Genomic DNA, 20,043 nt, shown 5'->3' on the forward strand with positions numbered 1-20,043 from the left:
GAAGCTGAGGTGGGAGGATCCCTTAAGCCAGAAGGTCGAGGCTACATGAAGCTTTGATCGTACCACTGCCCTCCAGCCTGGGCAACAGAGACCCTATTTCTAGAAAAAAATAAGGAATAAATAAAGAAAGAAAGAAGTATGGTGGTTCTGGTCATAGAACTAGGTGGCCAGGCAAAGGGGACATTTCACACTGCACTGTCCCGTATTTTCTGACATCTGTCGCCCTGGCTGGAGTACAGTAGCACCACCTCGGCTCACTGCAACTTCCACCTCCTGGGTTCAAGCAATTGTCCTGCCTCAGCCTCCCCACTAGCTGGGATTACAGGCGTGCACCACCACGCCCACCTAATTACTGTATTTTTAGTAGAGACGGGGTTTCACCATGTTGGCCAGGCTGGTCTCAAACTCCTGACCTCGTGATCCGCCCAACTCGGCCTCCCAAAGTGCTGGAATTACAGGTATGAGCCACCGCGCCCCGCCAATCTGGGCTATTTAAAAACTGAAAGTAAAATTTTAAAAGGGGAAGGGGAAAAGGGGAAGGGGAAAATGGGAAGTTACTGTTTAAAGGGGACAGAGTTTCTGTTTGGGATGAGAAAACTCTAGAAATAGTCGGGGTGTGGCACATGATTGGACTGAATGGCAGGGAAACGCACGCTTCAGTGTTTCACGTATGTTTTACAAGAGCAGTCAATGCACACACAAGCGCCACAACCCAGTCCCAGGCTTTGCTCCTGCAGGGCCTTAGCGGGGGTACCTGAGACGCCCACCTCAATGCAGGCTGCATCCAGCTCTGGGCTGCAGGGCTTTCCCGCCCCGGGGTCTTTCGTGCGAGTCCCATGCGGGGACCCTGGCCCAGGCTACAGCCGCGGAAAAGGCTGTGGGCGCGGGACAGGGTGCCCTTGGCTGCCGGGTTCAGAGTGGATCTCGGGACACATCTTCCAGCGCCTGACCTCCGGCCTGTGTGTACCCCCACACCCAGCGGGGCCATCCGAGAGCTTCATGGAGGGCACAGCGCGACCCGCCCACCCCTCAGAACCGCACAGCGCCCCACGGCCCCGCACGGCCCCGCACGGCCCCGCACGGCCCCCGCACAGCGCCTCGCACAGCCCCCCACGGCCCCCGCACAGCTGCCGCACACCCCGCACAGCACCAGCAGACAGTCGCGGACCCCCAAAGGCAACAGCGCCCACCTCGCAGCGCCCAGACTCTGGAGCGCCGACGCCGACGCCACGCACCTGCGCACACCGCGCCTGCGCAGACACCACCCCGTCAGGCCTGGCGACCACGCTCAGGAGGTGGGGCGGACTCACGTCAGCGGCCCATCGTCCGATCCCGTCCATTGGCTGAGAGGAAATGCGTGCGCCAGACTCGCCGCTGATTGGTCGGCGCGCGAGCTGCCGGGCTCTCACGGGCCAATCCTGTGGCAGCGCGTGAGGCGGTGGCGCCCTCTGGGGTGGGATCGCCCGCCGTCAGTGTCTGCGGAGCTGGGGGCGCCGCGCGGTGGGACCATGGCCTCGGAGAAGCCGCTGGCGGCAGTCACCTGTACCGCGCCGGTCAACATCGCGGTCATCAAGTACTGTGAGTGTCGCGGGCCGGCCTGGGACGGGGATGGCCGGGAGCGAGGCCAGGTCCATGGGGGTCGCGCGCTGACTCGGCGGCGCGCTCCGTCCTGCTCTCCCAGGGCCTCGACAGACGGGGAAACTGAGGCTCGGGGAAACTGAGGCTCAGGGAAGGGGGCGGCGGTGGTCGGGCGGGGCCGCGCGCTCCTTCTCCGCGTGACGGGCTCGGCGCCACCTGTTCCCCCGCCACGGCTGCCGCCCCTGCAGGGTCGCCCGGCGCCTGCCCATTAGCGATTACCGAAGTTTATCGAAATCATTAATCAGCGATTCCCACGAATCGTAAGAATCCGCAGAATCCGCCGTGGTGGTGCGCGTCTATGGCTCCAGCTACTCGGGAGGCCGAGGCGGGAGGATGGCCTGAGCCCGGGAGGTCGAGGCTGCAGTGAGCCGAGATCGCGCCACTGTCCCCCAGCCCGAGGCCCGGTGCCCCTCCCTCGCCCCGCTTCTCCCAGTGGTAACCTCCAAGGAGCGGGAACAGAGGTCCGCAGCCCACATCCTTGCGGGGGAGGCCGGTCCGCACCTGCGCGTTCGTAGCCACGCCCCTCCCCTCCCGCCGGGGTTACCTGGCCGCCACTGACCACCCATTTCTGTAACGTCGTTTCAAAATGTTCTGAAACTGGAATCACAGTATGTGGCCCACCCAGTATCTTTTGAGTTTGGCTTATTTCATTCCGCATAGAATGTGGACGTGCCCCCGATTGTATCAGTGCTTGGCCCCTCTGTTGCTGAGTCAGTCCGTGGACTCCATGGACCACCCTCTAGCCAAGGCCTCACTCACCCCGTAAAGAGCATCCGAGGTTTTCTTCCTTTGTTTCTTTTTTTTTTTTTTTTTTTTTTTTTTTTTTTTTTTTTTACAGGCACCGCCACCACGCCTGGCTAATTTTTTTGTATTTCCCTTACCAATAAAGCTGCCATAAAATGTTGTGTACAGGTTTTTGTGTGAACATACATTTTCATTCTTCTGGGATAAATGCCCAGGAGTGCGGTTGCTGGGTCAGATGGTAGAGATATATATATATATGTATGTGTGTGTATATACCTATATAGATGTGTGTGTGTGTATATATGCTTTTCTTTTCTTTTTTTTTTTTTTTTTGAGACAGAGTCTCGCTCTGTCGCCCAGGCTGGAGTGCAGTGGCCAGATCTCAGCTCACTGCAAGCTCCGCCTCCCGGGTTCACGCCATTCTCCTGCCTCAGCCTCCCGAGTAGCTGGGACTACAGGCGCCCGCCACCTCGCCCGGCTAGTTTTTTGTATTTTTAGTAGAGATGGGGTTTCACCGTGTTAGCCAGGATGGTCTCGATCTCCTGACCTCGCGATCCGCCCGCCTCGGCCTCCCAAAGTGCTGGGATTACAGGCTTGAGCCACCGCGCCCGGCCATGCTTTTTCTTAAAAGAAACTGTCAAATTGTTTTTCAGAGTGGCTGGGCCATTTTGCATCCCTACCATGATGCAGTTTTTCCAGATCCTCGCCAGCATTTGGTGGAGTTGCTGTTTTTCATTTTAGCCCGTCCTGGCAGGGATGTGCTGACAGGGTGCTGTGGTCCTCATTCGCATTTCCCTGTTGGCCAGTGGTGTGGAGCATCTTTCTTTGTGCTTATTTGCCATCTGTGGGTTTTCTCGGTGAAATGTCTCTTCATGTCCTGTGTCCATGCTCTCACTGGATGGTTTGCTTTTTCACTATGAGTTTTGAGAGTTCATTATACATTATAGGCTGGGTGCGCAGGCTCAAGCCTGTAATCCCAGCACTTGGGGAGGCTGAGGTGGGTGGATCACCTGGGGTCAGAAGTTTGAGACCAGCTTGGCCAACATGGTGAAACCCCGTCTCTACTGAAAAAAAATAAAATATGTGTTCTAGATATTAGCCTCCTGTTGGACATGTGGTTTGCAGATACTGTCTCCCAAACTAGCTAATGTTTTCATCCCCTTAACAAAGAGCCAGTTTTTCATTTTAAAGAAGTTCAGCGTATCAGTTTTGATGTCAAGTCTAAGACCTCTTTGCTTAGCCCTACGTCCTGAAGATTTTCTGCTTTTCTCCGAGTTGTACAGGATTGCCTTTTATATTTAAGTCTGTGATCCAAGGTTGTCCATTTAGCCCAGAAAGGCTATCCTTCCTCCGTTGAATTGCTTTTGCACTTTTGTAAAAAAAAAAAAAAAAAAAATCAGCTGGGCTTGTTTGGGTCTGTTTCTGGGTTTTCTCCTTTTTTTTTTTCTTTTTTGAGATAGTCTTGCTCTGTTACCCAGGCTGTAGTGCAGTGGCACAATCTTGGCTCACTGTAACCTCCGCCTCCCAGGTTCAAGCGATTCTCCTGCCTTAGCCTTCCGAGTAGTTGGGACTACATGCATGCGCGACCACACCCGGCTAATTTTTGTATTTTTAGTAAAAATGGGGTTTCACCATGTTGGCCAGGCTGGTCTCGAGCTCCTGATCTCATGATCTGCCCACCTTGGCCTCCCAAAGTGCTGGGATTACAGGCGTGAGCCACTGCACCTGGCCTTTTATTTACTTTTTTGAGATGGACTCTCACTGCGACACCCAGGCTGGAGTGCAATGGCATGATCTTGGCTCACCACAACATCCGCTTCCTGGGTTCAACCGATTCTCCTGCCTCAGCCTCCCAAGTAGCTGGGACTATAGGTGTGCACCGCCACACCCAGCTAATTTTTGTATTTTTAGTAGAGACAGGGTTTTGCCATATTGCCAGGCTGGTCTCAAACTCCTGACGTCAAGTGATCCGCCGGTTTCGGCCTCCCAAAGTGCTGGGATCATAGATGTGAGCCACTGCGGCTGGCCGACAGTGATTTTTATGGAAACTTGTCCATTTTCTTGTAATGTTCAGAGACTCTGGTCTTCTTTAAACCTTACATTTGAGCTGGTTTTTGATAGCACGCTGGTGGAGAAGGAGGTGCTGGCTCATGACAAGGAGGCAGAAGTCCAGGTTCCCTCCCCACCAACGCTGCCCCATCCCCACCAGGCCCTCAGGAATTCCTGAGTGTCTACTTGGCCTCTGATAAGAGACTGCAGGTCAGGGGAGTCCAGGCTCCTGTGTGCTCTCCACTGACTCCTGGAGAGGTGAAAGGCCCCAGTCCTTCAGGGAGGGAAAGGGGGCAGGACACCGTTCCAGCCTGGAGTGTGGGAGGAATCTGTTTCTTTTTTTTTCTTTTTCTTTTTTTCTTTTTTTTTTGAGAGAGGGTCTGCCTCTGTCACCAGGCTGGAGTAAGTAAGGCTGGAGTGCAGTGGTGCCATCTTGACTCAGTGCAACCTCCACCTCCCAGGTTCAAGCGATTTTCCCACCTCAGCCTCCTGAGTTGCTGGGATAACAGGCACACATCACCACAGCCTGGCTAATTTTTGTATTTTTCGTAGAGACGGGGTTTCACCATATTGGTCAGGTTAGTCTCAAACTCGTGACCTCAGGTGATCTGCCCAACTCGACCTGCCAAAGTGCTGGGATTACAGGTGTGAGCCACCACGCCCGGCCTCCCAGAGTGCTGGGATTACAGGTGCAAGCCACTGCACTGTGCCCGGCCGGGAGTCTGTTTCTGTGTTGCTAGGCTATCCTTCCTGGTCCTAGGGAAGGCTGGCTTTGGTTGGCAGTTCCAGCTTCTGCAGGGCTAGGTCTAGGGCAGGCAGGACAGAAAAGAAAGCCCCGGGGCTCCTCCTGCCCTGTCCCACAGCTGTCCTCTGTCACCCATGAGAGTCTCACCTGTGATGTCCAGGGTCTTAGTTGTCCTCAGTGGGAGGAAGAGGGAGAAGTCCGCCGGCCCGCCTTCCTGAAAGCAGAGGTTTGCCCGGCCTCTCAGGGCAGCCGTGTCCGCCTACAAGGGCCACTCAGTGCTGTGTGTGAAAGAGCCTTGCCAACTGCAGAGTGTGGTTCTTTGCCAGGTGTCCGCATTTATCACCCCTGGAGCTGTCCGCCATCCCCAGAGACCTCCCCTCTCACAAAACCGAGCAGACTGTGCTTAGCAAAGACGCCGTGAAATAAGACTTCAGCTGAAGCACTGCGCAGTGCTCCCCAGGCAAACGTTTCATTTCAGACTTTCCGGAAGGTTGATTTCTCTTGCTGTCCCATGGCCGTGCTGGGCAGAAAGGGGTTTATCCCGGATGTTCCCGGGGAATATGAGCAGTGAGATTTGAGGAGTTCTCAGAGCTGGGCTCCTCTTGTTTGGGAAGGTGGAGAGGAGGCTGGCCGCGGTCAGAGCGCTCTGCACCTGGGCACTCACAGATGATGATGAAGGAGCATGGAGCGAGCGGGGAGGGAGGCTGGCTGGCCTCCAGCTCTGTGGTGGGAGCCTGAGCTCAATGGGGCAGGGAGCATTTCTTGCAGGCAGGGGTCTAGCAGGAGGACGGCCACACATGTGTGGTGAGAGACAGGACCAAGGCGGGTGGGGGCTGTGGGTGGGGGGTGGGGGCACCTGTGGGGAACACTGGGAGAGGGTGGGCCGGGAAGCCCACCGGCCTGGCCCTGGCTGTTCATTACAGGGGGCAAGCGCGATGAAGAGCTGGTTCTGCCCATCAACTCCTCCCTGAGCGTCACTCTGCACCAGGACCAGGTACGTGTGGAGTGACGACAAAACACCACAGTGCCATTTCCAGAACATTTGTAGAACAGTTGGTAGCGGCTGGGTGCGGTGGCTCACATCTGCAATCCCAGCACTTTGGGAGGCTGACATGGGAGGATCTCTTGAGCCCAGGAGTTGGAGACCACAGTGAACCATGATCACGCCACTGCACTCCAGCCTGGGTGACAGTGAGACCCTGTCTCTGAAACCAAAAAAAAATTGGTACTTTTTTACCTCAAGGCTAGGATGAGATGGCTTAGCGACGACTCCTGTCAGCGCGCAGTGTCTGTTCCATCTCCCAGTGTCAGGAGAGCTCAGCACAGCACACACGTGCCCCCAGGTCTCATCACACATGTGCACACCGTGCCAGTCCCTGTCTCTTTATTCAGGACAAGGCCTGGTTGCTCCACAAGGTGTGGCCCACGCTTTCATCCCCCACAGGCTTCCCCACTGCCCAGCTAAGGCTGGCCTTTTCCCCCCGCCCGCCCTCAGCAGGGGGGCCTTGCTCGAGTGGGCAGCCAGGAAGCTCTCTCAGTAGAAAGGGATACCTGGCTGGCATCGGTCCTCAGTGCTGCCCTCTGAGCTGGCCCTGGGTTTCCTTTTCAGTTAAAAACCACCACAACAGCCGTCATCAGCAAGGACTTCACCGAGGACCGGATTTGGCTGAATGGCCGGGAGGAGGACGTGGGGCAGCCGCGGCTCCAGGCCTGCCTGCGGGAGAGTGAGTTAGGGTCCCCGCAAGCCCATCCCTCCCTGTTGTCAGCAGGGTCCGAGGATCCAGAAAGTGCTTCTGCCTCTGGGCCCCTCCTGGGGCAGCAGGCGACATGGCTGGGAACCAGACATGCCCACTGGACCCCCAGCTCCAGGGCAGTGGCCCCACCTCAATTCCCGCTGGGCTTGGGTCAGTCTAGGGTTTTCCTGGGGAAGAAACTCTCCATGAGGAGTCTGGCAGGCAGAGGGCTGGTGTTCAGCTGTGACCCGGGCAGGTGGGCAGGAGCAGGGCGGGCAGGGTGCTGACGGCTGGGCCACACGCAGTCTCGTCGTCTCTGCAGTCCGCCGCCTGGCCCAGAAGCGGAGGAACGCGTGGGATGGGGACCCACTGCCCTACAGCCTCAGCTGCAAGGTGCACGTGGCATCGGTGAACAACTTCCCCACGGCTGCGGGCCTGGCCTCCTCGGCGGCGGGCTATGCCTGCCTAGGTGGGTGCCCACAGAGACACGCAGGGGTTCTGGGCTGTGGGCATAGGAGCCGCTTCACACTCTTCCCGGGTCAGGGAGCCCACTGCCGGGCGTGGCTGAACGAGCATCCCACCACCCCAGGCCTCCCTGGCCTCTCTGGAGTTGTTCAGTCTCTTCCCAGAGCATATCTGAACATTTTCATCTTCCAGTTGCAGCTGGCGTGGGGCTCTAGCCTGTGATCCCAGTACTTAAGAGGCTGATGGGGGAGAATCAGTTTAGTCCAGGAGTTCAAGACCAGCCTTGGCAACATAGTGAGACCCCATCGCTACAAAAAATAGAAACATCTTCCAGTTGCTCCATGTGGAGCCCCTCTAGGTCGTCAGTGATAGAAACCACTTCAGACTGGCTCAGACCTAAAATAGCCATGGTTTTGTGACTCACATAACTGAGGATTCCAATGGGCACAGCTGGTTACAGGCCCCACCAGACCCAGCTCTCTGCTGGCCCCAGGCTACTTTCTGACAGCTTCCCACCCAGTGTCAGAGCCCGTTCCCATGGTGGTGGTCTCACAGTATCTTCACCCCTCAACTCCAGGGGTGATGCTTCCTGGCTCACCTGGGCTCCAATGCCTTTCCTGAACCACCCTCAGTGACCAGGGCCGTGGGTGACCAGACCTGGAGATGGGGTCGCCCTGCTGGAGCCCTGTGGACCGAGGGGAGAAGGTGGCTCCTGTGCTGGGTGGGCAGGGGCACATCTTGGGGAGCCCAGCTCTGTCCTGGCATCAGTCCCTGCCCCACACAACCTTAAAATTCCTTCCCACCCTCAAAGCCCAGCTTCGGTGTCCCCCAGGGGACCCTCTCTCCACATCCCCCAGGGGGCTTCCCGCTCTGCCGCAGGTACCTTTTGTCACCTTTGTCTCAGGCCGCAAGCTCTGCAGGCTGTGAACAGAGAGTGTCCAAGAGCGGAGGGCGCTCGTAGTGGAGGGCGGGGATGGATGGCTGGGTTGGTGAATGCTGCCCTCAAAGGCTGATGGCCCAGAAGCCCTGTCATCTGGAAATCCCCGTTTGCAGTGGGATGTGTGACATTCCCGGGGCAGTGAGCTGTCAGGGAGCACAGCCCAGGCAGCTCTGAGGACCCTCCCCGGAATCCCCATGCCTACAGCCTACACCCTGGCCCGTGTCTATGGCGTGGAGAGTGACCTCTCAGAAGTGGCTCGCCAGGGCTCAGGCAGTGCCTGCCGGAGCCTGTATGGGGGCTTTGTGGAGTGGCAGATGGGAGAGCAGACTGATGGGAAGGACAGCATCGCCCGGCAAGTGGCCCCCGAGTCACACTGGCCTGAACTCCGCGTCCTCATCCTTGTGGTGAGTGGGGCGGGTGGAGCAGCAGCCGGGTGGCTTCTGTCCCTAGTCAGGGCTGCTGCTGGGAGCAGGAGCAAAGGCATCCCATCCAGGCTTTGCTTGGCTCCTGGGGTCAGTGGGTGCTAAAGAAACAGACGTGTGGTTGAGTGCTCAGGAAGTGCTCCCGCGTGGCGGGCGCCACCACCCACTGGGATCTAGAAGTTGCCCCTGTGTCGCCCCTGCTGTGGCCGGGAGGCCTCTGTGGTCAGGCAGGTGGCACTGACTCCCACCCCCGCTGCTGCATTGGCTGAGGGAGGGCCGAGTGTTTGGGGCTGAGGTCCCTGGGGCTCTCCCCCTGCAGGGTGTGGCCCAGGCTGTCTCTCCCTCGTGCAGGTGAGCGCTGAGAAGAAGCTGACGGGCAGTACTGCGGGCATGCAGGCCAGCGTGGAGACCAGCCCCCTGCTGCGGGTGAGGCCAGGAGCGGGTGGCCCGGGGGCCCTGGGAGTCATGCTTGTGCCCGACGCTGCCCTCAGCCTCTGTCTGGGCCCAAATGTTCTCACACCTGTGGCAGCCCCGCCAAGACCAGGTGGAGGAGCCACATGCAGAGGTGGGGCTTGAGCTGGGCTTCCAACCCCGGAGACCCTCCTCGAACCCTCTGCTGCGGAGACCCCCAGCGGATCCATGGGACACACCCCGTGCCTTGCAGTTCCGGGCCGAGTCCGTGGTGCCGGCGCGCATGGCGGAGATGGCCCGCTGCATCCAGGAGCGAGACTTCCCCGGCTTCGCCCAGCTGACCATGAAGGACAGCAACCAGTTCCACGCCACCTGCCTCGACACCTTCCCGCCCATCTCTTACCTCAATGCCGTCTCCTGGCGCATCATCCACCTGGTGCACCGCTTCAACGCCCACCATGGGGACACCAAGGTGACGCGGGCTGGGAGGGCAGAGGCTGCGCTCTCGCACTGTGTTGCGTGTCTAGGCTTACGCTGCCGTGGAGCCGGTCCCGGGAGCCGCGTGCAGGGTGATCTGTGTCTGAAAGCCCGGCCCTGCTGTGTGCGGAGCTCACTGACCATCCGGGTTCTTCTGCTTCGTTTTGTTTCTTGACTTGCTTGGGTCACAGCCCTACCACCTTTTTCCTGGGTTCACAGGCAGAGGTGTCAAGTACCAGGCACTTGGGGTCACAGCTCCACTCCAGTGTGGCCCTGAGGGCCTAGACTGAGCTCTTGGAGAGCCCCTGGCAGACCAGAGGGTTGAGGTGACAAGGGCCAGGCACCACGTGAACAGCCAGGGTGACTGCTGTGGGTTCCAGGTGGCGTACACCTTTGACGCGGGCCCCAATGCCGTGATCTTCACCCTGGACGACACTGTGGCTGAGTTTGTGGCTGCTGTGAGGCACAGCTTTCCCCCGGGCTCGAACGGAGACGCGTGAGTGTGGACCCTTCCCCTCCTCCGTTTTGGGAGACAGTGCCAGGAATCCTGGTCGGAAGAGACGGAGGCACCTGAAGGCTGTGACACTGAGACGGGGAGTCCCAGGGCAGGTGGCAGTTCCCCGAGTGTGGGAGCCACGGGTAGGGTGTTCCCACAGAGCCATCCCACAGCCCACGTCCACAGGGAAAAAAGAGAGGCCATGCAGGCGAGTGTGAGACGCACCCACCTCCTGAGAGACGGCATCCCCTGCAGCTCAGAAGCCCGCAGGCCCTTATCCTATGGAACAGTGGCTTCTTAGGAAACACATGTGCATTCCCAGGAGCGTGTACAAGTGTCTGACATTTTGAAGGAAAGGAGTCAAAGCCCCTGATTGCCTTCTTACCGAAGTGAGTTAGAGGCAGTCAAGGTGGCTGGGTGTTGACCCCGCCCTGCAGTTGGGTGTCTTTTCCGGGGTGGGGTTGTCTGGCAGCTGCATCCTGGCACCGCAGAGCCCCCATGTACACTCTCCTTGGTGCACAGCTTGGCCCGGCCTCCTTTCGCTCCGGGGCTGTTGATTTCTTCCCTCCCGTTGTTTTAATGGAGTCTTATTCTCAATGTGAGGGGCGCCTCCTGTTTAAGGGTGTCTGGAAGCGTGTGGGGATGGGCATCTGTCCTGGGTGGGAGCAATAATACCTTCTAATGGTCAGGGGCCTGCCCTGTGGGATGGACTCGGACCCACACCCCAGGACTGCCCTCCTGGAAAGCACCAGGCCCGTGGCTTCTGCTCCGGGTGGGGCTTGCAGGCTTCCGTTGTTCTGCAGAACACAGAGACGAACGCACCAGCTTGAACTGGGCACTTCCCTAAGCTGTTACCCCATGGGGCGTGGCAGCAGCCTTGGCCAGATGTGGGTCCAGCCTGGGCATAGCTGTTCACCACATAACCTAAAATTCACTGTCTCAGCCATTCGAGAGCATACAATCCTGTGGTGTTGAGGACCCTCACAGGGTTGTGTAGCCACCACCTCAAGCCACCTCCTTCACTTTCTCATCGCCCCTAAAAGAAACCTGTCACCACAGCGGCCACCTGCCATCTCCCACTCCCTGAGCCTGACAGCCAGCAATGCACTTCCCATCTCTGGACTTGCCTGTTCTAGATGCTTAGAGAAATGGATGTTGGCTGGGTGCGGTGGCTCACGCCTGTAATCCCAGCACTTTGGGAGGCCGAGGCAGGCGGATCACGAGGTCAGGAGATTGAGACCATCCTGGCCAACACGATGAAACCGTCTCTACTAAAAATACAAAAAAACTAGCCGGGCGAGGTGGCGGCGCCTGTAGTCCCAGCTACTCAGGAGGCTGAGGCAGGAGAATGGCATGAACCCAGGAGGCGGAGCTTGCAGTGAGCCGAGATCACGCCACTGCACTCCAGCCTGGGCAACAGAGCGAGACTCCGTCTCAAAAAAAAAAAAAAAAAAGAAATGGATGTGTTCACCATGCTCCTGCCCTGCTTTTCCAGGTTTCTGAAGGGGCTGCAGGTGAGGCCGGCCCCTCTCTCAGCTGAGCTCCAGGCTGCGCTGGCCATGGAGCCGACGACCCCCGGTGGGGTCAAATACATCATTGCCACTCAGGTGAGGCCTGGGGCTCGGCTGGTACCCTCGGGGTTTCCTTTCCTGCCAGAGGGGCCTGCCCAGCCCCCAGGGCCCTTGCAGGCTCAGCCCGGCTCCCTGTCCCTATCCCTACCGTGTCTCAGGCAGGAAGCCAGAAAACCTTTGTTCCTTCATTTGCTCTCAAAGTGGACATTACAGGCCACTGGCGATACTCAGAGCAGCAGGGCTGGGCTGGGGGTGGAAGGGTGAGTCTGACACAAGCTCCCAGGGAGACAGGTGGGGAGCATCAGGCCCCTGAATAGGGAGCGCTTGGGGTGGGTGCTTCTGGGGCCCCTGGGCCCCCCACCCCAACCGCCCCCACCCCAGCAGACCAGGGTTCCCGCTCTCCGACCTGCCCCGAGAGCCAAGCCTGCATCCAGCGATCACGGCCGCCCGAGCCGTTGCCTCCGCCTTCCTCTCAGGGCCCACATGCACAGGCTGCCTGTTTCCAGGCTCTGTGGTTCTCTGTCCACCCTGTGACGGAGGCAGTGCCCCGGGCGGGGGCTGGCAGCTGGCGGGGCGGCTGTGCCTGAGGGAGCTGCGTGTGGGTGGTTTAGCTTCTGACCAGGACCCACTGGAAAAGTAGGGGCACACCGCTACCCTCCTGTGTGCGGCCACCTACAGATGCTGGGCACAGGATGAGGTGCTGCCATTCCTGGTGACCTGACACGGATCTCTACCCCCAGGTGGGGCCAGGACCTCAAATCCTGGACAACCCCTGCGCCCACCTCCTGGGTCCTGACGGCCTGCCGAAGCCAGCCGCCTGACCGCCTCAGCAGGACCGCACGCCGCGTGGAGAAGGGGTGGCCTCGCCAGAGCTAGGGAGCGGGTGTGGTGGGCTCCGGACTACTGGGACGTGTGGGCAGTGGCTTGTCCCGGGGCCCATGGACAGCTTGCTGTGGGGCCGTGCAGGGAGACCTGCAGCTGCCCAGGTGTCAGGAGAGGTCCCTGCCGAGTGCTTCAGCTGCCCCAGCGCTTTGCCAAGATGGGATGGGGTGGGTATGGGAGCTGGCAGAGCCTCGGCGCAGCAGGGCTGAAGGGCTTCTCACCCCAGCTCCAGCTGCTCCCAGTTCTCTGAGGTGGGAGCTCAGCGGGGAGGTGGTGTGCCTCCAGCGGACCAGGGAAGGGGTCACTGTGCTGGGAGCAGCCTCCTCGGGCCTCAGGAAACCACCAAGTGCCTTGGATGGTGGCTGCCCACGGCACTTCTGCTGAGACCCTGCCCCAGGCCTAGCTGTGGCTGGAATGGTGGTAGGAGTGGGCACCAGTGTGGCCCTGGTGGCCGTGGGGAATAAACCAGCATTCCGGAGTTCCTGCTCTGAGTGACCCTGGGACCTGCCAGGGAGTCCCCGTGTGCCCCATGAGGGCCTAGGAGAGGGGCAGGCTGGGCAGAGCCACAGAGGGGCTCCCCTCACACCCCACATTGGCTCAGGTGGGACCCACAGGAGCAGCCCCCGGTCTAAAGTCTTCCCATGGGCGCTGGGCTCACCACCCCCACGCCAACCCCTAGCCTCCTGTCCCCAGGCCAGACGTGACGGGGCCGTCCCTGCATTCTGTGCTTTCCCAGTTGTGCACATCCTGTCCCCTCCCTCGAGTATCAGTCACAGTCCAGTGACATGGTGTGGGGAGGCCCCCCGCAGTGTCTGACCCAGGCCACGCCTGTGCCAGCCCAGAGCCAGGGGGAGGAAATGGGGGCTGGGCCTTTGGTCCCCATGGGGAGGCCACCCTCGTCCTTGGTAGCATCAGGGTGCAGAGGTGTCCCCGGGCTGTAGGGGTGACCCCTCCACCCCCAAGGCTCTGGAGAGGCCGATTTGCTCAGGAAGCGGACCTTCACACCTTTTTCTGCTATTCATAGACGCCTTATTGACACGGGACCCTCAGTTGGGTCCCGGGCGTTGGGCAGGGGTATTTGTCAGTGCTTGAGCGCTGAAGTTTGGGCAGCCCTGGGGAAGCGCACTCCCCGCCTGGGCTGGGGCTGCCGAGCAGGGCCCCTCCTACGCCTCGGCGGGGGTAGAGAGGGCGGGGACAGAAGGCTCCGGGGCAGCCCGGCACCCCACAGACGCGGGTCTCCGCCCAGCCGCGGTCACCTGGGGGTTTCGGGGCGGGGCCTGGGCGGAACGGGGTTCGGCCGGAGCGCAGGGGCGGCAGTACGCGCCTACCAGTGTCCCCCGCAGGGTCCGTGCCGCCATGGGGCAGATCGAGTGGGCCATGTGGGCCAACGAGCAGGCGCTGGCGTCCGGCCTGAGTGAGTGCGCGGCAGGGACGGTGGAGGCTGCAGCCTGGAGGAGTATCCCAAGACCCCGGCCGGGACCTCGGGCTACGTACAGGGCGGGGAAGTGGGGCGCCAGGCGGGCCAGGGTCAGGCCAGGAGGGTGCGGGGAACAGGGGCGGGACCCTCGGGGCGCGGGCTGGAAGGGGTTCTGAGAACCCCAGCAGTCCCCTTGCGGACCCTGCGGAGCGCGGCGCCCCTCCCCCATTCCCTTCCCCGGTCCCCCGACTCCGCGGAGGAGGAAGTTGCAGCGCAGGGGAAGAGGCGGCTCAGCCCGGGTGGTTTCCGGGGTCGCCGCCCCAACCTCCAAATGGGGGCTCCGGCCTGGGCGTCGGGAGCAGCTCCCCTGTCCCTCGGTAGCCAGCTGGGCTGCGAGTCGCTCTCCCTGGGCTTGGGGTGGGGAGTGGGCTCTTCATGCCCCGGGGCTCAGCCCTCCCCATCTGGAATCTGCGCTGGAGGCGGCCTGGGATTACACAAGGCGCTGAAACCACCCAGTGACGGCCCTGCCCAGCCCAGCCCAGCTGCACAGGCGCTTTGCTCTTGGGGTGGGATGGCACGGACCCCAGTCACCCTGCTGCGCATTTGCTCAGAGGTTGTGGTGAGGGCAGCAGACTCCACTTGGAAATGGACCCTCTCAGGACCAGAGCCGGGGAGTGTGGGGCCCAGGCCGGGTGAGGCTGGGTTCAGGCGGGGTCTGAGGGCAGAGGCACCAGTGCGGCAGCTCCAGGAAGGACCTGCACCGGGTGGGGAGGAGTGCCTGGGAAGGGCCTGGGGGCTGAGGGTGAGGAGGAGGGGCCCGCTGCCACCACTGCCCTGGGGCTCTGAGCGCCCTCCCCGTTGTCTGGAGTGCGTGGCAGCGGAGCAGGAGCAGAGACCTCAGGGTGGGAGGCCTGGAGCACGGGGCCCTGCAGCCTGTCCCACCGCCTGCTTCGAGTCAGCGGCCAAGAACTCAGTAGGTCAGTTCAGACAGCTCTCCCCAGAGCCGCCCCTTGAGACTGTGACCCTGCCTGCCCCGCACTCCCTACAGGAAGTAGAGGGTCTGAGGGCACCCAGCTGGGAGCCAGGAGAGCTGGGCTCTAGTCTGGCCTCCTGCTGAAACCCTCCAAGGGCTCCTGGCCCAAAGAATTAGAGCGGGACTGGACGCCCTGCGCTGCCTGCCCTGGCCTCCCAGCTCTCTGGCCCCCTCCTCCAGCTGCCGGGCTTCCTTTCTGTTCCTAGAGCTCCTGAGCTTGCCCCAGGGCCTCTGCACAAGCTGCTGCTTCTGCAGAGGCTCATGGCTGTCTCATTTCTCAATTCAAATGTCACCTGCTCCGGGAGGTCTTTCCAGAGCGTGCAGCCCCGGGAGGCAGCTGACCCAGAGAGAGTGGGGCCTTGACAAAGAGTCCCCCGCCCCGCCCCGTACACAGCAGGTGCTCTGTAAATGTGGCTGGGCGTCAGCCCTCCCTGGTGGCACCAGCGGCAGCTTTGCACCCTCTTTCAGATGGCAGGCTCGGGACCGGGACAGTCCCCCAAAGATGCACGGACAGTAGACTGAGTAGACCCAAGGACACTGCCCTCCCCTTCTCCAACACAGACAGGCAAACCCAGAGAGTTAATGTGTAGCTGGGCTCAAACCAAGGATAGGAAATCTTCAAACAAGACCATGTGGAGACAAAAACAGAATGGCTGGCCGGGCGCGGTGGCTCACGCCTGTAATCCCAGCACTTTGGGAGGCCGAGGCGGGCGGATCACGAGGTCAGGAGATCGAGACCATCCTGGCTAACATGGTGAAACCCGTCTCTACTAAAAATAAAAAAAATTAGCTGGGTATGGTGGCGGGCACCTATAGTCCCAGCTACTTGGGAGGCTGAGGCAGGAGAATCACTTGAACCTGGGAGGCGGAGGTTGTAGTGAGCCGAGATCACGCCATGGAATTCTAGCCTAGGCAACAGGGCAAGACTTCATCTCCACAAAAGAAAGAAAGAAAGAAAAATAAATAAAATAGTAGGAAGGACCAGGTGCCGTGGCTCACGCCTGTAATCCTAATATACTTTGGGAGGCCAAGGCGGGTGCAGCATTCCCTGAGGTCAGGAGTTCGAGACCAGCCTGGCCAATGTGGTGAAACTCTGTCTCTAATAAAAATATAAAAATTAGCTGGGCTTGGTGGCGGCCGCCAGTAATCCCAGCTACTCGGGAGAATGAGGCAGGAGAATCGCTTGAATCCGGGAGGCAGAGGTTGCAGTGAGTCAAGATTGCGCCACTGCACTCCAGCCTGGGTGACAGAAGGAGACTCCGTCTCAAAAACAAGAAAAAGGAAAAAAAAAAATAGTAAGGGGGAATATTGGACAATCACCCCCCCCGCCCCAAAAAAAGGTGCAGAAATAGCCATATCAGACGAAACCGAAATTAAGGCGAAACAGCTGACGGGTTAGGAGGAACTCCGTATCAGGAGGAGAGACACCCCCCCAAGAAGATGCAGAAACCACACCCGGCCTGTTGGCTTTCAGTGCATCAAAGACTCATGGTGACAAGGGGTCCATTCGGGGGTCCCAGAGCCCAGGGGCACAGGCCCACGGGGGCCTGCAGGTCAGGCCGTCCCTGGCCACTCCTGGGACCTACAGCCTGGGCATGTCCAGCACCCCCTCCACCAGCCTGTGCACCACAGGCTCTGCTCTTCACCAGCGCAGAGGGGTGCCTCCTGGGGGTGTCCCCGACCCTGTCACTGTGCTGTGGGGATGGGGATGGGGAGGGGGCAGCTCTGGGTGGCCTGGTGGCCCACAGTAGGTAGAGAAGGGGAGTGGCCCAGGCCCCCAGGACGGGAGTCCCACAGTGCCTGACCCACTTCTCCCCGCAGTCCTCATCACCGGGGGCATCGTGGCCACAGCTGGCCGCTTCACCCAGTGGTACTTCGGCGCCTACTCCATGTATCCTTCCATCTGAGGCTGGGGCGGGCGGGGAACGCCCAGGGCAGAGCCAGGGAACCACTTCACAGTGAGCTGTTTGCCTCTGCTCCCCGCCACCGCAGCCAGGCTGGGACACAGGGTGGGCTGTCCACGGGTTGGGCAGCCTAGGCCCCAGCAGCCAGGCTCCTCGCCTGGGCCATGTGGTGGTCAGCGGCAGACCCCCAGTCTGAGTCCTGGTGAGGGGTGGGCAGGAGGTGTCACCAGAGGGCCAGGGCCAGCACTGAGGCCTCCCGGTTGGACTGCTGGGATCCTGTCTGCCCCCTCCTGTCAGTCAGTCCCCTTGCCCGGCCCCTCCACCTCCTTTGCCCCATCTCAGCCCAGCCGTACCTTGCGACAAGCAGCATTGGGCAGGGTGGTGGGAGGGCGGGCGTGGGCAACCCCGAGTGCTGGACCTGTTGGAACCTCCTGTGGCTGCCTCCTGGCTCTGTGACCTCAGGCAGTGGCTGCCCCCCCTTTTATTTTGGGGAGAAGATCTCGCTCTCTCCCCCAGGCTGGAGTGCAGTGATGTAGTCATGACTCATGGCAGCCTCCACCTGGGCTCAGGCCACCCTCTTACCTCAGCCTCTGGAGTAGCTGGGACCACAGGCACACACCACCACCCCTGGCTAACTTTTAAATTTTTTGTAGAGATGAGGGTCTCACTGTGTTGCGCTGGCTGGTCTCAAACTCCTGGGCTCCAGTGATCCTCCCGCCTCAGCCTCCCACAGTGCTGGGATTCCAGATGTGAGCCGCTGTGCTCCGGCCTCTCTGTGTTGTCTTCAGTAAAGAGTTCCCTGTGGCCGCTCAGGCTGAGCTGGGCTGTTCCTTAACCACATGGCTTCAGCGTGGCGGGCGTGTTTGTCTGCCTGCTGGAGTATCCCCGGGGGAAGAGGAAGAAGGGCTCCACCATGGAGCGCTGGTGAGTCTCCCTCCTGCTCTGGGGTCTCTCCCGGGGCTGCGGGGCCAGGCAGGGCTCACAGGGTCGGTATGTGGAGCCTAGTTCCTCACTCAGAGGCTCCGGAACCAATTCTTTGGTGCTTGTGGGCAAACCAAGGCCGGTGCCTGCCCGGTGTGTTTTCTGGGAGGAAAGAGGCCTGGGCGCCCTGGGGTCGTTGGCAGGGCAGCAGGGGAGTCCTGAGTGGGAGAGGCCCAGCCGCGCTGTCTCCCCTTCCTCCCTCCCGCAGGGGCCAGAAGTACATGACCTCCGTGGTGAAGCTGTTCGGGCCCCTCACCAGGAATTATTACGTTCGGGCTGTCCTGCACCTCTTGTGAGTCCCCACCCTGCACCCCATCTAGGGCTCAGGGGGGCTTGGAGCCTACCCTCCCCCACTGTCCCACCGGCCGGACTGCCTGGACAGAAGCCACCCCTCAACTTACCTCGATGTTTTTCCAAACAAAAATTCGGGTCCCCGGCTCTGGGGGGCCCCCCAATCCTGTGTCTGCTGTCTAGTATGCAGGATTTGTAAGGATCCTCCCCAAACCTGAGTAGCTCCGATCCTGTCTGGAGCCAGCAGGTCCTACTGGGGGGTCTCGCCTGGGCTTCCTGGCAGGGTGGAGGGTTCCGCGCTGTGTGTCTGGTGGTTGCTGCGGCCGAAGCCAGGGGCTGCCCTGCAGCTAGAGCCACTCGCGTCCACGTCAAGGCCGAGAATACCCAGGACTGAAACAAGCCCTGGGCCCTGCACATCCCCTGGGTCTGTGGTCTGCCTTGTTCTGAGACTTTGCAGCCCTGGGCCACGCAGGTCCCTGGGTCTGCCTTGTCCTGAGACTTTGTGGCCTTGGCCCCCAGACCTGGGGCTCCATTCCCCTTTCTGAGTGCCCTTCTGTGTCCCTGCCTCCCACCCCCCACTCCCCCAGGCTCTCGGTGCCCGCCGGCTTCCTGCTGGCCACCATCCTCGGGACTGCCTGCCTGGCCATCGCGAGCGGCATCTACCTGTTGGTGAGTGGCGCCCTCTGAGGTCAGCCCCAGCCACCCCCACCCCCTGCCCTGACACCCTCAGACATACGTGGCCCTTGAAGCCAGCTCTGTAGGCCGAGCCGAGGCTGGGAGCAAGCGTGAGCCCGGGCGTGTGCTCACAGCACAGCAGGGACGCAGCAGTTGCCGCTGCCGTTTTTGACGCGTCTCGTGTGTTGGGTCATTTCCCTGCATTTCCTCATCAACCCGCACCACGGCCCTGGGAGGCGTACTGGTGCCCCCACTTTACAGACGAAGAGGCGGAGGCTCAGGGAGGTGCTGTGGCTGGCCTGGGGTCATGCAGCCGGTGGAAGGCTGTGCCTGGGCTTGGGTCCAGTTATCAGGCTTTTCTCACCTCCACCCTATTTGCGCTGATTCGTGGGCGGTGCCAGGATTCACGCAGTCGCGCAGACATTTTCTTAAACTGCTGACACCTGGGTTTGGTTTAGGAACACAGCAGCCTGTTAGAGGGCTGCCCATCCCACGGGATACAGTGATCTTTCTGAGAGGCCAGGGATGGGTGGGAGGACAGGGCGCAGCCTGGCCAGGCCTTGGGTGAAATGCCCTCTGCCTACCCTGGGCTCTGGAACAGACGGCTGCAGGCCACCTCTTACTGCAGGGGTCTCTGAGCGGACAGAGCCCTCAGACTTTGCTTGTTTAAATCCTTTTGTCCCTAGAGGCAAGTGCCTCCTGCCCACAGAGGCAAACGCACACTAAACCAAACCCAGGCGTCGGCAGTTTAAGAAAATGTCTGCGGCCGGGCGCGGTGGCTCAAGCCTGTAATCCCAGCACTTTGGGAGGCCGAGGCGGGCGGATCACAAGGTCGGGAGATCGAGACCATCCTGGCTAACATGGTGAAACCCCATCTCTACTAAAATACCAAAATTAGCCAGGCGTGGTGGTGCGCGCCTGTAGTCCCAGCTACTTGGAGGCTGAGGCAGGAGAATGGCGTGAACCCGGGAGGCGGAGCTTGCAGTGAGCCAAGATCGCGCCACTGCACTCCAACCTGGGTAACACAGCGAGACTCCGTCTCAAAAAAAAGAAAAAAAAAGAAAAGAAAATGTCTGCATGACTGCATGCATCCTAGCACCGCCCACGAATCAGCGCAGAGTGTGTGTGCAGTGTTAAATGTGCAGTGCTTTCTGTGTGTGCCTTCCATG

At 60.3% G+C, this 20,043-nt stretch overlaps 2 protein-coding genes across 2 annotated transcripts in view; both read left to right on the forward strand.

Moving 5' to 3' along the window:
* Window positions 1-1,427: 1,427 nt before the first annotated feature.
* MVD (mevalonate diphosphate decarboxylase) lies at window positions 1,428-13,051 on the forward strand. The gene is made up of 10 exons (XM_017859819.1): window positions 1,428-1,578; window positions 6,100-6,170; window positions 6,786-6,900; window positions 7,232-7,378; window positions 8,519-8,718; window positions 9,088-9,162; window positions 9,401-9,619; window positions 10,005-10,120; window positions 11,616-11,727; window positions 12,432-13,051. The coding sequence occupies exons 1-10, from the start codon at window positions 1,509-1,511 to the stop codon at window positions 12,510-12,512; spliced, it is 1,206 nt and encodes a 401-aa protein (XP_017715308.1). The 5' UTR covers window positions 1,428-1,508; the 3' UTR covers window positions 12,513-13,051.
* A 178-nt stretch (window positions 13,052-13,229) lies between these two features.
* CYBA (cytochrome b-245 alpha chain) overlaps window positions 13,230-20,043 on the forward strand; it is a 10,914-nt gene continuing 4,100 nt past the window's right edge. Inside the window, exons 1-5 of the mRNA XM_017859823.1 lie at window positions 13,230-13,987; window positions 16,845-16,914; window positions 17,777-17,851; window positions 18,117-18,200; window positions 18,787-18,868. Of these exons, the coding sequence (XP_017715312.1) occupies window positions 13,930-13,987; window positions 16,845-16,914; window positions 17,777-17,851; window positions 18,117-18,200; window positions 18,787-18,868 (369 nt within the window). The 5' untranslated portion in view covers window positions 13,230-13,929. The remainder of the gene's footprint in view (window positions 13,988-16,844; window positions 16,915-17,776; window positions 17,852-18,116; window positions 18,201-18,786; window positions 18,869-20,043) is intronic.

Source organism: Rhinopithecus bieti, unplaced genomic scaffold, assembly GCF_001698545.2.
Source record: "Rhinopithecus bieti isolate Rb0 unplaced genomic scaffold, ASM169854v2 scaffold_1618, whole genome shotgun sequence".
Classification (NCBI taxonomy): Eukaryota; Metazoa; Chordata; class Mammalia; order Primates; family Cercopithecidae; genus Rhinopithecus; species Rhinopithecus bieti.